Here is a 17,417-nt window from a genome sequence, read left to right as displayed (position 1 = left end):
TGGAGTTAGTGCACAAAGGTTTCTAGACGACTAAAAATTGTTCCATTCATTACTTTTTCCTTTATTTCTACTATGTATAAATTAGTCGTCTAGCTTGCTAGACTATCTGAATCAGGTTATCAGGCTCTCATGTGGAATAGACATTACTACATAGAAAAAAAGCCGTGACGTCTAGTATAGGCTATGCTCTCTGCAACTAAGACAAAATAAGTTTCGAGACTACTTCAGAAAAAATAATGAAGAGATAACAAAAATCAAAAACTAAAAAAAGGCCGTAACTTCGCCTTAAACTTTAGTCTGAACACGGCGTTAATGTTCATTACTGGGATAAGACTTAAAGGGGAGTTTCTAAACATCGACTAGAAATGGCGGCCACGACCAGCAACCACGACCGGCGACCAGATAGCTGAATGGGATGCCTTTAGTATGAATAGATAGAACTTGTCAGTAGGAAAAAATTTGGAAGGCCAGTTTTAGAGATATGAATCTAATCAATTATTCTATTGTCTTTATGTTGACAAAATAACTAATTTCGACAGAAATAACAAACTGATGATGAAATACAAAGCTTCTCAAACAAATTTCAAAAAAATTGATGCCACTAATTATTTTGATGCTGATAATACAAAAGGATCGAAATTGACACCATAATCAAGCTCAAAGAGCGTCGAAATGGCTGTTTTACGTATTTGGCACGTGGCTTTAAATAGATAAGACGGAGGTGAGCTTCAATATTAAATATATTCAAATTATTAGAAGAGACACTCTACGTTGGAGAAAGGGAAAAAACTCAATAACCCAAATTTTTCTGGTCGCTGGTCGTGGTCGTCATTTCTGGTTGACGTTTAGAAACTCACGACTTAAAGGTTTTGTTTTGATTGAAAGGTCTGATGATGCTGATGTAGTAAAAACCAGTGCGACAAGATTAAAAAAAAGTTTTGAAAAAATGAAAATACATTGAATACTCAGCATGAAGACCAGGAAGACACTGCCTCAATCAAAACTTGTCATGAATTATAACTCTCTTTTAAATTGCAACCCCAACTTTTTCTAGGAACATTGTCTTATAGAAATTGTATCCAATCAAATAAAAGAAAATAACGAGAGCTATACACCCGATATTACAATCTTATCAAACCAGAAAATATAGTTTGAAAATGGAAATATATTAAAAATAAGATTGGAAATTGTCTAAATAAAAATCTCAATCATAAAATCTCAAAATAATTAAATCTGTCAAATAAATTATTTTTTTTAATCATGTTAAAAACAATTTTCATAACGTTAAAAAGTCTCTGAAATATTCCAATAAGCGATCCGAGAAGGAATTAAAAACTGCTATTTTTGAATCTTCCAGGGTAAAACAAGTCCATGGAAAATGGTCTTCTTCCATCATCTCAATATGTATAAAGATTCAGCCATGAATGAATGTAGATTCCAGAGCTAAGTACTAGCTAAGAAATTGTATGAATGAGTATGAATCTATATCCGTATATATGTAAGGGATGTGTCAATAAACTGTATCTCTTCTTTTCGATTTTCATTTTCAAACATGCGTAGATCCGTACCCAGCCGGCACATAACGTCCATATAACGTTAGATGAACGTTGAAACAACGTTGTGTGCCAGTTGGGTAGGTTTCTTCCTATTCAACCATAAAGAAAGGTACGTGTTAATTACCTTGACCTCTTTCCGTCCGGACATCTATTTTGAGTACATGCTTCTCTTCAATTCGATTTTGACGAATGTCACAAGAGGTTGTTGGTCCACTTTGTCCAATTTATATTTCAATGTATTTAATCCGTCCGCTGACATTCTTTGACCTGAGTTTCTCAACAAATTCATCCTGAAATCGGAAAATAGAAAGTTGAGTTGTTGGTGTTTACTAGTTTTTTTGCCTGAGACGAAATATTTGAAGTATTTCCCTTGACGCCCTGTTTCAGTTCTGTAAGTGAAGCACATGCATGATTCCGTTAATCCTGCTTGAAAAGTAGATTACCTCATTACGGCTCACATGAAAAAAGTACCAAGAAGTAAAATAAAGAAACTTGCGAAACAAAAATACCATCCTTACCTGTTAGGATCGGCCTTTGAGCTCTGGAAATGATGGATTCTAATCATCGTATAACGACCACGCTTTAAAGATGGTCTGGTCAATTTGAATCCAACTTTGGTGATTCTAAAAAACCGAATTAAAAAAAACAGTAGCGTGGTTGCAGGGGGCACCCCCAGCGGGCGATTTTTTTGAGGGGCACCAAAATACAAATAGCGAAAAGAGACGCCTCTTATAACTAATTTCAAGGTCCGTTTGCTTTTTTGCACCTTAGAATAGGCAGTTTTCAACCAAAAAGAGAGAAAGTACCCAAAGATTTTCGTGCACGCTTCTCTTGCATAATCTTTACAAAAGTATGTTTACATTTTTTTGTTTACTCAGCAGTTTTTCTCTTTCTTGATTGATTGAAAAATTATCAATTGAGATGTGCGCTCTTGTACGCTCAAAAAAGACACTTTTTGTGTACAAGAAAATTTAATTCGTGACATCAATATCGATCGATCGATGGAAACAGGCCTTAAGGAGGGAGTTTCTAAACATCGACAAGAAATGACGACCACGACCGGCGACCACGACCGGCGACCACGACCAGCGACCAGATAAATTTGGGTTATATAGTTTTCCCCCTATCTCCAGCGTAGAGTGTCTCTCCTTATCATTTGAATAGCCATGTGCACAAAAATGTAAAACAACCATTTCGACGCTATTCGTGCTTGATTATGGTGTCAATTTCCTTTTGTATTATCAGCATCAAAATAATTAGTATCACAAAATCTTTTGAAAATGGTTTGAGAAGCTTTGTATTTCATCATCAGATTATCATTTCGGTCGAAATTAGTCATTTTGTCGTCACTTTGTCAAGAAAATGACTGGTTACTTCAAAGGTCACTTTTGAGTATTCTGAGGACTTAATTTAAACATTCTCTATGGTGGAGAGAGCAGATAAACTCGATAATCCAAATTTATCTGGTCGCCGGTCGTGGTCGCTGGTCGTGGTCGCCATTTCTGGTCGATGTTTAGAAACTCCCCCTTAAGGACCGCCCCACCATGCTTTGCGGAGTGAGTAGAAAAATACCGTTTGCTCACCTTGTGTATAGATCATCATCTTCTCCACCCCATCCCCAAAACATATTGGAGAATCCATTGATACGTTGAAAGTCCTCTTTTGTGAATGCACCTACACCTCCGAAAATGGTGGCGTATGGTAATCTATGGATGGATAGAAGTTTCATTATTAAAAAAGTTTTAAACGATAATCGTTTATCTTATCCTCTTAAGCCTCGACCTTATTAAATATATATGAAGAAAACTAAACTCTAAATTGTTGACACTAAAAATTATACTTTGGATACCAATGGTTTGGTTAATGTAGCAAGAAAATGTCTTATTTAAAACGACCATAATACAAATCATTAAGTCTATTGTGCCATTCCATTTTATATCCAAACAGGGGGTGTGGACAAAACTTTCCAGGGGGTATTTTTTTCATTTTTCCAGAGGGCAAAAGTTTATTCTAAAATTTCCAGGGGGCGTAAAAGATAATAAGTTTAAATTTCAGTTCGTCCACCCTCACTTTAGAGGTATAAAATGAATTTTTGCAAAGTTTTTTTGCAATTTTCCAGCCTATACCCATACTTTTCTTTTTTTTGCCTTGATAAGGTTGGTCCAACCCCCCCCCCTTGTAAGGAAATTTATTGGAACAGTCCATCTTCCGGACACAAAAACGCAGTCTTCATACAAAAAAAACATTTCACCCGATATGAGAAATGCAGGCTGAAATATTCCCATATGAAAAAAAAACAAGAAAAACCCAAGAAAATAATTGTGTTAGTTTGTCATTGTAGTTCTAACAGAGGTGATCACTTTTAACCATACCTGTAATTGAACTTATCTACGGCAACCGACATATGTCTTGGTGACGTAGGGCATCCATAGTAATTGTGATCGTCTTCCGGCAAAAGATCAACGTCAGTAAAGATGAAGCAGTCAAATCCTTTGTTCATTTTTAATGATTCAACGAAGCCAACGTTAAACAAACCAGCGCGATTGAAAGGATCATTTTTGAGCTGAGGAGACAGAATAATAGAGAAGAAAATAATCGAGAGAGAGAGAGACTAAACCTACCCAAAAAAGGCATAGGCCTCATAGCTATGAGGATCACAGCGCATAAATTAAATTCAAATACTAATGAAAATACTATACTATCAAAAATAAATAATATAGTAAAGTCTTAGTGGAAAATACTAGTCGAAAATAATATCATCAATGTAAACAATCAAGGGGCAATTTTCACAGAATAAATCAACTTTCTCCATTCCAATTTATTCATAGCTAAATCATGCCAAACATTAGGATCTATTCCAGATTTTTTCATACATTTATTCAAAGATCGACCGTAGGTGTACCACGGAGCACCACGAGGACGTTTCGCACGAACCCAACATGATAACATTTTCCTTGGAAGACGATTCCAGGGCATTCGTATAACATGACCAGCCCATCTAAGTTGTTGACGACAAATATAGGTATCGATAGACTCCAACGAGAGCCTTTCTAACAACTCTGAAGTACGTTTATGATCACGGAGGGACACGCGACATATATTTCGAATACATCGTCGATGAAACGATCTGAGCTTATTCAAAAGTTTCTCGGTCAAACACCAACATTCAACACCATATAACAAGATGGGCAATATGAACGTTTGATAAACATTTGCTTTTACTCGAACGTTTATTTTTGAAGATGAGAACAAAGAATTTCTGATCATGCCGAACGCATTGCTAGCCTTTTGTATTCTGCGATCAACATCAAGGTTATCTGAAGAGTCACAACTGATAACACTTCCAAGATATGTGAATTCCTGTACGATGGGAATGAATCGGTTACCGAATTCTATGTTTGATAGGTCGACTTGATCAAAGGTAGACGGGTCTTCATACAAACAAGGCGGTTTGGAACAGAAAAGAACGACAGACTTTGAGTCGGAAGGTCCTGAATGGACTTCCATCCCAAACCTTTGAAAGTGAGTCATGCAGAGCGGTATCCCTTGAGTGACGTCTTCTCTTGTATCAAATATAAGAGCTGTATCGTCAGCGTACTCTGAATCATTGACTTCATACTCCTCCCCGTATGCACGATAGCTGCGACCAGTCATCTTAGCATCTTGGTTTGATCGAAAAATACAAAGTGGCAGGTGGGTTGTAGCTCTCCATGTTATCATTACTGCCGCAAGGAAGAAAGTGAACAAAATGGGACCGAGAATGTCCCCTAGCTTTACCCCGATGGTACAGGTCATCGTATATGTAACATCATCTACGGTAAATTTCACCTCGAATTTTTCATGAAGTGATTTGAGCAAGCTGATCAGTTTCGGTGGTACTCCGAATTTCTGTAAAATCAACCAAAGTAGTTCCCTTGGTACGCGATCGAATGCTTTCACTAGATCGAGGAAAAATACCCATGACTCTTTTGAATGCTCTCGTCGCTTTCGGAGGGCCATTTTGACTGTGAAAATTGCGTCGATACAGCCACGCTCAGGTCTAAAACCACATTGCTGCTCGTGATCAAGACTTTCTTCTATTGGTAGAAGGCGTGAGTGTAGGATGATGGCGATTATCTTGTAGGCGGTTTCGAGTAGCATTATACCACGATAGTTCTTTGGCAACCCGAGGTCGCCTTTCTTTGGGAGAATTGTAAGTCTTCCAGTGTTCCAGTCATCTGGCACTTTCTCAGTTTGCCAGATTGAACGAATGAGATTGGTGAGCATTTGTTGGGTTAATGGGTTGTCGATTAGGCATTTCCAGATCTGTGGCTGGATACCGGAGTCACCAGGTGAAGTGTTGTTTAGCTTCTGAACGGATTTCTTTATTTCATCATCGGTAGGTTCATGGTCACATCCATGGACAATATCATGGTGGGGAATTGTGTCAAGGACAGATTGGTCGAAATTTGCCTCCCTATTGTAGAGATGATTAAAGTGTTCGTAAAAGACTGATGCATTTTCTTGTGGTGTTGCACATAAGGTACCGTCTGGCTTTTTCATATGTCTTGATACTGAAGGTTTAGGTTTTGAAAGCCCACATTTGAGGATCTTGAGGGATTCCCAAGCTTTCTTTGTACCTTGATAACGGTTCACAGTGACACAATGGTTAAGTATCCAATCGTTCTTTGATTTAATTATCATGGCTTTTAGATTTTTTCTAGCTAGACGGAGACGATTAGTAGAAGATCGCGTCGATCGTTTTAAAACGTCCTTCATAGCTTGATTTCGGGAGTGAATTAACGAAAGGAGCTTTGAAGAATTAGCTTCGAACCAGCCGGGTTGACTTTTGTTTTTCTTTGGGAGCGTTTCTTCGCATACCTTTTTAATTGTGCTTGAGAACATTTCGTATCCAGGAGAAGTAGAAAAGTTCAGTTTTTGTGCTACATTTCCACAAAAATCATTCTGTTTAGTCACATTTGAAAGCACAGAGAGGTCGAGGTTGATCATTTTTTGGCGTGGTTCAGATTTCTTTTTTAATCGTTTCATAAGCTTAAGTTTGATGAAAAGTGCCATGTGATCACTGTCAAGAAGGCTGGCAGTAATTCCAGCATCTCGTACTCGGTGACTCATATCACTGTTGACAATAAAATGGTCGATTTGGTGCTTTTTCTTACTACGTGGGTGAACCCATGTGGCATATTCTTTCTTTTCGAAGCAGCTTGTCATGGCAGTAAGGTTATTGGTAGAAAGATAAGATCGAAAACGCTTACCCGATTCGTTGATGTGAGAAATACCAAAATTACCGATAGGATCCTCTGTTTCGGACGAGGTACCCATACTCGAGTTCGTATCTGAACCAACCAGAAGTATGTCATGTTGTTGTTTTTTGGATATACAAGAGGTGAGTTGGTCAAAGAATAGGTCCCATTGACCTTCAGGTGCATTTCCGACGGGAGCGTATGCTGAAACAAGAAATACTCCAACATCTTTCTTTTGATGGTCAGTTAAAAGAAGTCGAATCGCTACTACTCTTGCACCAAAGTTCGTGTGCTTTTCGTAACCTCCTGCTTTCCACGCAGCGTCACCATCTGCGTTTAAGACGATTGAAACTCCTTGGGAACCTCTTTTACCGCGCTGTGTACTTTCGTCAAGACCGGACGAGACAATTTTAAAGAAGCCGTGCTCCAACAATTCGTTTCCGCTTCGCCATGTTTCTTGGACACACATTGCAATAGCGTTTCTTTCCTTCATTACATTTAACAAAATTTCGATACGAGTATCATTTTTCATACCCCGAACGTTTTGAGATAATATTTTGACTGTCCTGATAATATGTCTGTTTCTTGCTTTTGCCATTACTGCCTTCCAAGCTTGCGAGGCCTGGAGGAACAGCGGAGATTAAACGTCCAATTCTACTTGAGTGGAAACCAGTGTGATTCGCGTTAACTCGAAGTCTGATGAAAAGGACGTCTCCTTCTTCTGTGCTAGATGTTCGTCATATCCATATTGTGTTGTTCCTCTTCTTCTGGGTGTGGTGGCTGACGGACCTTGTGATGCCGGTTCAGGTGGCCACCACACCCTATTTTTTAGGTTTAAGTCTGAAAGAACAACTTATTCACTAATTCTTAATGGAGTGAATTTTTTTATCTGTGATAAATAATAAAATAATCCACGTTACTTAAATTCTATCAATTTTTTCACCTACAACTGTACAAGCCTTAGCTGGAATAAAGGTAATCTCCGAGCAGATTATGGTTACTCCACCCTGGTACATATGCACTCTAAAGGCCCTGGCTTCATAAGATCTTCCAGCAGAGGGTAGTGTGCAGAATGGATGATCTGTTATGAGATTAGGATTAAGCCCGTAAATGTTATTTTAAATTTCTATATGAGTGTCGGAGGGTAGAATAATCTACGACATGATATAAGTAAGAATTACAATTTACTTGAAAATATAAACCATACCTGCTCAACGACAAAGATCTGATAAAGTAGCTCTTGACGCTGTAAGAAAGGATGCATGTGCCGCAAAAAGATTTTCAACTGTTCAAATCGTTTACGATATGGGATAATGATAGCAACCTAAAGAAAATGAAAGACAAAAATTATTGTTTTGAGTTAAAAGGCTAATAATATCATTAGTCCATTACTTGTAAACGGATAAAAAATGGACCTTAATACGATGGCATAAGGTTAATTGATCAGTAAATTTACACCGTTCTTTAAAATAATGACGACCAAAATATTGTTTCGGGACCATTCAAAGGCAGTTTGATTTTTACCATACAGTTCAGATCATAAAGTTCGTTACAACAAAGAAAGATCAGTTGTCCAGCGTTATCAACATTAGTTAAAATTTGAGGTTAATCAAACCAGAGAGCTAAAATCGCAATGTATTACTTGATTTTTATATACCACTCACTTTTGACAGTAACGAAAAAAAAGACTAGCTTAAATAACGTGTAAGGATTTCTTCATCTTCCTATCTATTTACAAAAAGTACAAAATTATTTCCTATAAAATAATCATTTTCAAAAAATTTTTTATAAATCTTACACACAATAAATTGAAGTTGAGATAAGAATTGTTTGATACTTAAAGTTTCACGCAACTTTTCGTCACGATCTTCAGTCAAAAATTCTATACAAAAAATTCGTTTCAAGTAAATTTTACACATAAAATAGCTGGTTTTCCCTCTAAATTACTAACGTTTAACAGAGCTACAGTGGAACCTCTAATTAGCGGACACCATTGGAGAATAGGGTTCGTGTCCGCTTAATAGAGGTGTCCCCCTTTTAGAAACTTTTCAATTATGTGCTCTAATTTTGGTGTGAGGTACTATTAAGGGGTCCGCTAATTAGAGAGGAAAAAGTAGGGTTTTGGCCATTTCGTGCAAAAAAAGTTTGTCCGCAAATTGGAAGGTCCGCTAATTAAGTGTCCGCCTTTTGGAAACTTTTTTATGAGGATTATTGGATAGAAATGACAGCAGTTGCAAAATAGACCAACAGAATTACAGACTCAAACATCAAGATTGTACATGGATCTAGATAATTCCACACGAACGACAGTCACTAGAGGTGCTTCGATCACCGATTTGACATCATATTTCAAAGAATTCAATCCATCGACCACCATTCTTTGTTCAGATGTTTGTAAGAGTGAGATGCTGTGAATTAAAAAAACACATGATATTAAAGTCGGTATCAATATAATCTGCAGCGGAGTGAAATATATAACTTTTGATAGAATTCGAATTGGAGAAAGATTATGTGCTTTAAGAAAATATATTCAAGAGTGAAATATTATCAGATTAAAAAGATCAAAAGATATTTAGAAAATAAAATTGAAAGTGAAGACGAAAAAAGTCGTCTTCTTTTAGAATTGTGCTATAATTATAATTTTCGTTAAAAAATTTGAGTGTTATCCGAGAAATTGAATCCCGAGAAAAATGGCAATCCGCAATTTTTTTTTAACTTTTCACAGAATTCAGAAAACTGTCCAATACAAAAGCATGAAATTTCCATAACAAATCACGATTGCAGTATAAAAAACATAAAATCGTGCAGAACTCAACTGCGGGATTTGTTTTATTCCATTTTCCTTACATGTTAGGGTCAGCTTTAGAAGATTGATGATGGCCATCTTTTAACATTGTGTAACGTCCAATTTGTTTGGAGGGTCGCGTGATTTCCATGTCATAAGAACGCACTCTACAACGTGTACATAAAAAGGTTATAAGTACCAAATAGACAAAAAAAAAGGAAAAAAGGGAAAAAAAGTAGACATAGGAAAAGATTTTAGGAAAAGTGACCAAATTTTTCCCCAAATGGTTTCAAAAGTTGTTACCCCATTACCCAGATGGAAGTAGCTGGACGATAAAGGTTGTAGTTGGTGACATGAAAAATATCGGATAAAATAAATGAAAAAATTTAGCCAACCTTTTATAGAGATCATCATCCTCCCCACCCCAACCAAAAAAGAGGTTGGAAAATCCATTGATCTTCTCAAAGTCATCGCGAAGGAAAGATCCACACCCTCCAAAGATGGTCGCGTATGGTAACCTAAATAATAACAAGTTTAATAAAGATTAATGATTTGAAAGTAACCTAGCTTTGGGTAAATAAATAAAGTCAAGAAACGAAAAATATCAATTAGTTCTGTGTTCATAGGAATCCTAGTATATAACATGAATTATCGGGAGAAGTCGGAAAAAATCAACGAGCAAGGCTCTAGGTTAAACGAATCAAAACACTCCTGAATAGTGAATACTCTCTAGTGACAATGGTGATGGGAAAGTTCTTGTTTAAAATAATAGGTGCAGATTTCATAATCCATAGTTTACAACTGGAAAATTCATATTATGATGTTCTCAAAATTTCAATTGTCTATCATAGTGGGGGTGTTAGTTTATTGTAATGTCCCAAAAGAGGTACTTTTTAAAGGGCACTTTTTCTCAGCAGGAACGAATTCTAGCCAATAATTTCAGTGGGTCCCAGAGGAAAACTTCAAGCCGCAATTGGTTGAAGCAATGGGCCATTCCATTTTATATCCATACAGGGAGTGGACGAACATTTCCAGAGGCTAATCCAAGAAAGATTTCCAGGGGGTGTTTTTTAATTTTTCCAAGGGGGTAAAAAGTTATTCTAAGATTTCCAGGGGAAAGACTTATTTTAGTTCGTCCACCCTCACTTTAAGGTATGAAAATAATTTTTCCAAGGGTATTTTTGCAAATTTTGCCATTTTCCAAGGGGTATCCACACATTTTCCCTGTATGGTTTTTTAATGGAACAGCCTAATGTTGAACGGGTTGAATAGATAAATATTACAACAACAATCTAGCTCAATTTTTTTGTAAAATTTGTTGTGACCAGCCCTGACATTATAACCATAATTATTCTTAGTAGGTCAAGGGATATCGTCTGTCATGGTTAGATTGTCTAAAAGAAATTTAGTGAAATTAGAGAGTGAAAAAAAAATCACGTAATTTGAGGCCTCGAGCATTCCCAGCTGGCATACATCGTTGTTTCAACGTTCATCTAACGTTATATGGACGTTATGAACATTAGATAAACGTTGAAACAACGTTGGGTGCCAGTTGGGTTAGTAATCCGGGTGCTTATAACAGAAAAATGCGTACGTACTGATAATGAAACTTATCGATAGCGACCGACATATGTCTTGGTGACGTTGGACAATTGTAAAAGTTTCTGTCATCTTCTGGTAGAAGGTCCACATCAGTGAAGACAAAACAATCGAATTCTTTATCCAATTTCAAAGCTTCCACAAAACCAATGTTGAACAGTCCAGCTCGATTGAATGGATCTTTGTATAACTTAAAGAAGACATTGAAAGTGCTGTTTTCAACTGTTTCTTATAAAATCTAAAATTTATAGATCTAAGATCTAATTGTACAATACAAAAGCGTGGAAGTGGAGGTAATTCAATGGTATGAGCTGTTTCTCAAACCAAAAACATTACTAAGATGCACAGAATTCAAAGCTCCGGCTTAATACCTTGGATAGTAAACTAAACATCCAACAAAATCACAGAAGTTAAACGTCAATATTTGGTTAAAACATGCAAAATCTGGCTAAGAACAAACATTCAGGAAGAGAAAATAGCTATTTGTTGCAAGAGTTTATTTAAGAGCTTTTGCGAAATTACATCTTGTAAAAGTTTCTGATTAGAATTCGCCTGGGACCGAATCTGCAACTAAACTGTTAAATCAAACCTCTAAGCTAAAATTAGTTTTCATACATAAGTCAAGTTACCTGTTCAATAATAAATATACGATAATCCAAGAGTTGTTTTTGAAGGAACGGGTGCATGTGTTTGAGGAAGGATTTCAATTGGACAACACGTTTGCGGTACGGAATGATGATGGCAACCTAGAGAACAGTAGATACGCTGATGATGAAAACTTTCTACTGATTTTAATTTCGAATTGGAATATGCAGGGCAAGAAAGTCGGGTGTCTAAACCAGGACTAAGTAATAACTGTTGAGGATAACACTGAACTATAAAATTGACTGGATTTGATATCTAATTGACTTCCACACCTCCACCTTAAATCACAATCACATCGAATTTCTTCAGCAAAGATTTTTTTAATGGAAAAAAGCATTTTCATTACTATTTATTATTTTGAGTGCATAGACTGCCTCGTTTTTGAGTCGTTACCAAGGGAATCAAATCCATCGAGTTTTCAAGTGTTTTTTTTATAACTTGAGTAAAATTCTTATGAATTCCTCTGGGTATCAATTACCATAGCATGCCATAGCAGTATTTTGAAAACGAGGTAAGCGTTGCTGGTGAAGTAATTTATGAAAAGGCCTTTTGCAATGAATGTTCATTCTAGTCTTTATTTTCGAGTTCATAGGGTTCAGAGAAGGCTGAGAAATCTCCTTTGATCGTGATCGTGATCGTGGCTGTATATTTTATTCCTATTTTGGAAGCTATCATTCTGACGTCAATTATAATTTTAATCATAACATAGACAAAAGCATTTCTTTACTAACCAAAATCATAACTAGGCATTTAACTGTATAGCTCTAATTTTGGGCTAGTAGAAATAAGAGGGTAGAGTATGTGGTCAATGGGAGGGGGTGTCCTATAGATGGTGGGAACAACAGGGAGAAGGCGAAAAAGGAAGAACAACTTACCACTATTCCGACGCGTGCAACACCAATTTATTTCATTTCATTTCATTTGCTTGGGAGAGACAAAAAAATCTCTAAATTAAAAAATCCAACAAGTTGTCTCATCTTTTCACTTGATGTTGTAGGAGGCATTGATAAAAATGGCGATGCTTTCATTCAGTGAAACCTTTCGAAGTGCGCCCAATTTTCTTTCTTGGCAAGAAAAATGACTCATTGGCGTTTTTAAGAGATATTTTAAGGCAATGAAATCTTCATAGATATCGAGTGTAGTAAAGACAACAGTGAATGAGGAATTGAAGTTCGCAAATACCTTATCGGCCGTTTTTACGCCCGCCCTTATTGGCGTTATTTTTGGGCTCATGGCGTAATAAGGGCCGGTGTTAAAAGGGCCAGCGTAAAAAGGGCCAAAATTTTTGCAATTTTTTCCTAAAAGCGGCGTTAATTTTTGCCTATTTTTTCTCAATTTAAAGGATTTTAGGCATAATTAAAAGATAAAAACTATCCATTTTTTTATTTTATATCCAAAACTTCACGAAAATCAATGATTTTCGATGGAATTTTCAACAATTTAATACTAAAAGATGAAATTTTAATATAAATTTTTTCTAGCTTGTTTTGGTAGGTAGTCGATAAACTAAAGGTCGGCGGATAGGTGTAATTGAAAATTGTAATTGAAGAATTAGCATCAGTTAGCAACGGGGAAGAAAAATGAAATTTGCATTTGATATGGCAATCAGGAAATTAAAAGCATTAAAACTGATATCCACGTTTTTATATCAGCTTATCTGGTTGATCATCCCGAAGGAAATCACTAGCCATGGAAATCGTAACGCCTGGTTATGTGAAGCTATTAATCGTTCATAACAGCAAAAGACGATTACCATTTCAACAACGAATAATTTTATGAATGGCGAAAAATCATATTAATGGAAACATAAAGAAAAAAAGCGTTTATCTAAATGTCAAGGGAATCTCTTTCGATTGTCGGTAGTTAAAAGTTTGAAGTAGAATCTAACAATAGTTCACAGCAAACTCATTCCGCCACTTGAAGGGAATTATAAGAAGAAAGTCGGTAAAAGTAGAAATTTCCCCTTAAAATGCTTAAGATTTCAAAGAAATATATCTCCTCGACAAATGAGAGTGCGGTATTTTTCTAGTGTATATATATAAGAGTTGCGAAGCGATCCAGGCAAGTCACTCGATTCGCAAGTTGCAAGCAAAATATTTAGTCTTTTATTTCCTTTCTGTTATTGGAGGACACCCCCTGCCCAAAGTCAAGAAGTAAAATAGTTTTATAATTAAACAGAGCAAGATATGAAAAATTCATAAGGCGAGACCAATTTAATTCAATTCCATACACTAAGATTTAATTATGATCTTCATCGGAGACAAAAAAAAAGTGAATTTATGATCCATATATTTTTTGGAAAACATTTCGGTACTTTTATACCAACCCTGATAAATGAAAAATTTATTCTTATTTTAGCGACCGACCCATATTTTGCTAACGATCTGCCCGTAGAACAACAAATTAAATTGGTCTCGCCTTACTATTGATATGAGAAATCTAGCGAAAAAAAAAAACAAAGTAAAATATTGAATTTAAATGCATTGGAAGCGCTAGGCCAACTTTTCTTGGGCTTTAACACTGCAATAGCTTCTTTGTTGGTACCACTTCAGAAAAACTCCGATCAGTAATGTGTGACGGATATAACCTATTATATTTTTAGCAAAAGAATTTCCTTTGTTGTTAGTCGTTCGTTTATGATCAACAATAAAAGTAAGACAAGATCAAAGAAACATAGCAGACTACGTAATATTTATACCTTATGCTTGGGTTTACATGTTGTAGGTGCCCATTTACCACCTTTCTCGACAGTTCCGCCGAAATCAACACTTAGGTCTTTTTCAACAGCTTCCATGTCTTTGGGAATTGATTGATCGATGAAAAGTGGTCCAACTGAAAAGTAAACGAAAGAAATATACAGTTTACCCTCTCTCTCTTACTTGATCTTCGAGGGACCAAAAATTGTCTTCGACTTAGAGAAAGATTCGGATTACAGAGAGTAATTTACACCACTTCCAAGCTGAGGGGATTAATATTTTAGTTCGAATTACAGTTCGATCCGAATAATCGAGATTCGATCTATAGGGAGTTGACTGTATCACGAAATCATCAAAACAGAATTCATAAATCAAAACTACCTGAACAAAGAAAACATTTTTAAAAGCTTGAGGTAAGTACAGCTTACGATAGTATAAGCTGTGGAGAATAATGAAGCTAAATAGTAGATTTCAGAAACAGCTTTCTCTAAAATGTCCCAGAATCCTACAGAATAATGATTTCCTCAACAAACACTTGATATCAAAGGGTTTAAATTCTCAGATGAAAATTTAGTCTGGATATCTTCATACCTGTTATTTTTTTTGTATCAGTTTTTTGTAAGGGCAGGTGAATAAAAGAGAATACACTTTTTTTTTTGTAAGAACAAACTATACAAGAGCACAAGGCTTCAATGGCAAAAATGCAAAAATGTTAAGAACAAGTTGAAAACATTTTAAGGCTTTGTCGACTCTAAAAAACCCGATTTTTAAGCAAAATGGACATAAATACGCCAAAAATTGTGAAAATAAGAACATGTTAAGAACATTTTTAGGCTTAAAAACTCAAAAAGTTGAGAACTATAAAGGCTTCAAAAATTTTGTATGTTCTTATAAAATAAACGTGTATGAGTATGGTTTAATTGATTTTTTCATAGAGTAGGTTGAACAAGGAAACATTAAAAAAGCAAATGACACTAATCAAGCTAATTGTAAAATCATTTACGAACCAACGATCATTTATCAAGCAACACTAGTGTGATTATTGAAATGTTGAAAATTGAAAAATTTGCTTCATAAAAAACAGAATACAGAAGAACAAGGGTCGTACCACAGCCCCTATCACAGACCCATTGGCACCCCTTTCCACTGGAAAATTTAGCCAAATGTTCAGAAATGTCGTCCCCAGTGGAAAATTGTACTCTAAATAATTTTGTCCCTACTGAAAATAATCAGATAAGTAAATAGACCCCACCTTTCGTAGGGTTTTTTCAATATTGACGCTCTGTACACGAGAGTTAATAGTGTATACAAAAACACGTCATATGCATATCTACCTCTCAAATCAGAAGATCTAGAAGAAAATATTATCATAACCAAAAGAACTCACCTAATTTCGAACCTTTATCTGAACAGTCAGGTAATACATTATTCTTCTTTGGAGTTGGTGCTGGCGTGACTGGCTTATCTGTCGGTAACACTTTCTTCTCCTCATCAAAGTCTTTTTCTTTTTTAACAGTAGGTTTAGGTGTCTTCGATCTAGTGTTTTTAGTATTATCTGAAGAACCTCCTTTTGTAGGGTTCTTTTCTACATTGACAGTCTGTACATGAGAATTGTTATTATGTATACGAAAGGTGATTCCTTTGTCTGATTCCTTGTCAATTTCAATGGTTTTCTTTGGATATTGTTTCAACATTTCACGTAATTTCTCAGAATAAACATTCAAGTTGACAACTTTTACAGTAGAGCTTATACCAAAAATGACAGGGAGATATGTGAATGCAACCACAGCCAATATCAAGCCCACCATGAAATAAAACATTTTCGAATAACCAGCCTTCATTTTGAGTTTGTATCGATTCCTCCTTTTTAATAAAATTTATGAATGTTTTCCCTTTCACTTTTGTGGATACACTAATCTTATTCTATTTTTTCACCATTTTATCAACATATTATATCATTTCCCTATCCAACATTTCTCAAAATATTGCTAAAAATTATTTTTCTTCGTTATTTCATCGTCATCTATCTCAGTTTATCTTTTTTTACTATAATAAGAAAATGCATAGTTAGAAATATCAATTTATTCAATAATTCAAGAATGAATATTATACATATAACAGAATCGAATACTGTATTATGAATATAACATTGAATTTCCTATTAGAAAAACTATTAATACCAAAGTACCAAGGATGAACATTTTTTAGATGGAAGGCACTTCAAGGAAAAGATATAGTACGAACAATTAAAACCAGAACCACCTTATAAAATTTCAATCTATTGAATAAAATGCTCTCAACTCCAATTATCTTTGAAAACACAACACTAAAACTTTTCTGAGCCAATCGATTTCAACTCCTATCTATAAGAAAAAGGAAAACAACCTTTATGGTCAACTACTTTCCTGATACAAGACACAAAAAAACTTGCCACGAAAACGTGTATTTATGTCAATAGGAAGAAATTCGCAAATTATACCCTAATTAAAAGCATTACAATAAATAATGATGCCTGTTTTGTAACAACAGTTTCCTGTTCAACATAAAAGAATAAGCATCCAAGAGCTTGTTTTGTATTGCATTTCCTTTGCTGTAACAAATAGAAACATTTACTTTGATAAATTGAAAGATGTTTGTTAGCAACGAAAAAGTATTAATTATTCTCAGAGAGGCCCTTCTCACAGACCTGGTAAGAGCCTCCCCACTGAAAAAATTGCTCAAAACATCTTCTCCAGTGGAGAAATATAATCCGATTTTTCTCCCCATTGAAAATAATCAAATAAGTAAACCCTCACTGAAAAATATTGTGCTATTTTTCCATCCACGCTGAATTTGTTTATTTGAAAACAATGGAATTTAACTCAGTGATAAAAAATATCCTAGCATCAATCCTATC

At 35.5% G+C, this 17,417-nt stretch overlaps 2 protein-coding genes across 2 annotated transcripts; both read right to left on the bottom strand.

Annotated features, from left to right (window-relative positions):
- Positions 1 to 1,704: 1,704 nt before the first annotated feature.
- Positions 1,705 to 7,394, bottom strand: LOC136818242 (uncharacterized). Its single transcript, XM_067074621.1, has 5 exons — positions 4,401 to 7,394; positions 3,929 to 4,119; positions 3,140 to 3,262; positions 2,075 to 2,179; positions 1,705 to 1,846 (listed from the first exon to the last, which is right to left on the bottom strand). The coding sequence occupies exons 1-5, from the start codon at positions 7,392 to 7,394 to the stop codon at positions 1,705 to 1,707; spliced, it is 3,555 nt and encodes a 1,184-aa protein (XP_066930722.1).
- Positions 7,395 to 8,604: 1,210 nt separating this feature from the next.
- On the bottom strand, positions 8,605 to 16,577 carry LOC136818367 (beta-1,4-galactosyltransferase 2-like). The gene is made up of 7 exons (XM_067074705.1): positions 15,909 to 16,577; positions 14,524 to 14,657; positions 11,810 to 11,926; positions 11,180 to 11,370; positions 9,977 to 10,099; positions 9,644 to 9,748; positions 8,605 to 9,204 (listed from the first exon to the last, which is right to left on the bottom strand). The coding sequence occupies exons 1-7, from the start codon at positions 16,360 to 16,362 to the stop codon at positions 9,057 to 9,059; spliced, it is 1,272 nt and encodes a 423-aa protein (XP_066930806.1). The 5' UTR covers positions 16,363 to 16,577; the 3' UTR covers positions 8,605 to 9,056.
- Between the last annotated feature and the right edge of the window lie 840 nt (positions 16,578 to 17,417).

The sequence above is a fragment of the Clytia hemisphaerica genome, unplaced genomic scaffold, assembly GCF_902728285.1.
Source record: "Clytia hemisphaerica strain Z4C2 unplaced genomic scaffold, Clytia hemisphaerica genome assembly, whole genome shotgun sequence".
Classification (NCBI taxonomy): Eukaryota; Metazoa; Cnidaria; class Hydrozoa; order Leptothecata; family Clytiidae; genus Clytia; species Clytia hemisphaerica.
This window is presented reverse-complemented; position numbering and strand designations above follow the sequence as displayed.

Coding starts and splice junctions, on each gene's coding strand:
- LOC136818242 (XM_067074621.1), bottom strand. CDS start 7,394: ATGGCAAAAGCAAGAAACAGACATATTATCAGGACAGTCAAAATATTA. Junction 2,180..3,139: donor GATGATGATCTATACACAAG/GTGAGCAAACGG, acceptor TCGGTTTTTTAG/AATCACCAAAGTTGGATTCA. Junction 1,847..2,074: donor TCAAAGGCCGATCCTAACAG/GTAAGGATGGTA, acceptor TTCCGATTTCAG/GATGAATTTGTTGAGAAACT.
- LOC136818367 (XM_067074705.1), bottom strand. CDS start 16,362: ATGAAGGCTGGTTATTCGAAAATGTTTTATTTCATGGTGGGCTTGATA. Junction 11,927..14,523: donor CATGTAAACCCAAGCATAAG/GTATAAATATTA, acceptor ACTGTTCTCTAG/GTTGCCATCATCATTCCGTA. Junction 11,371..11,809: donor GTATATTTATTATTGAACAG/GTAACTTGACTT, acceptor GTCTTCTTTAAG/TTATACAAAGATCCATTCAA.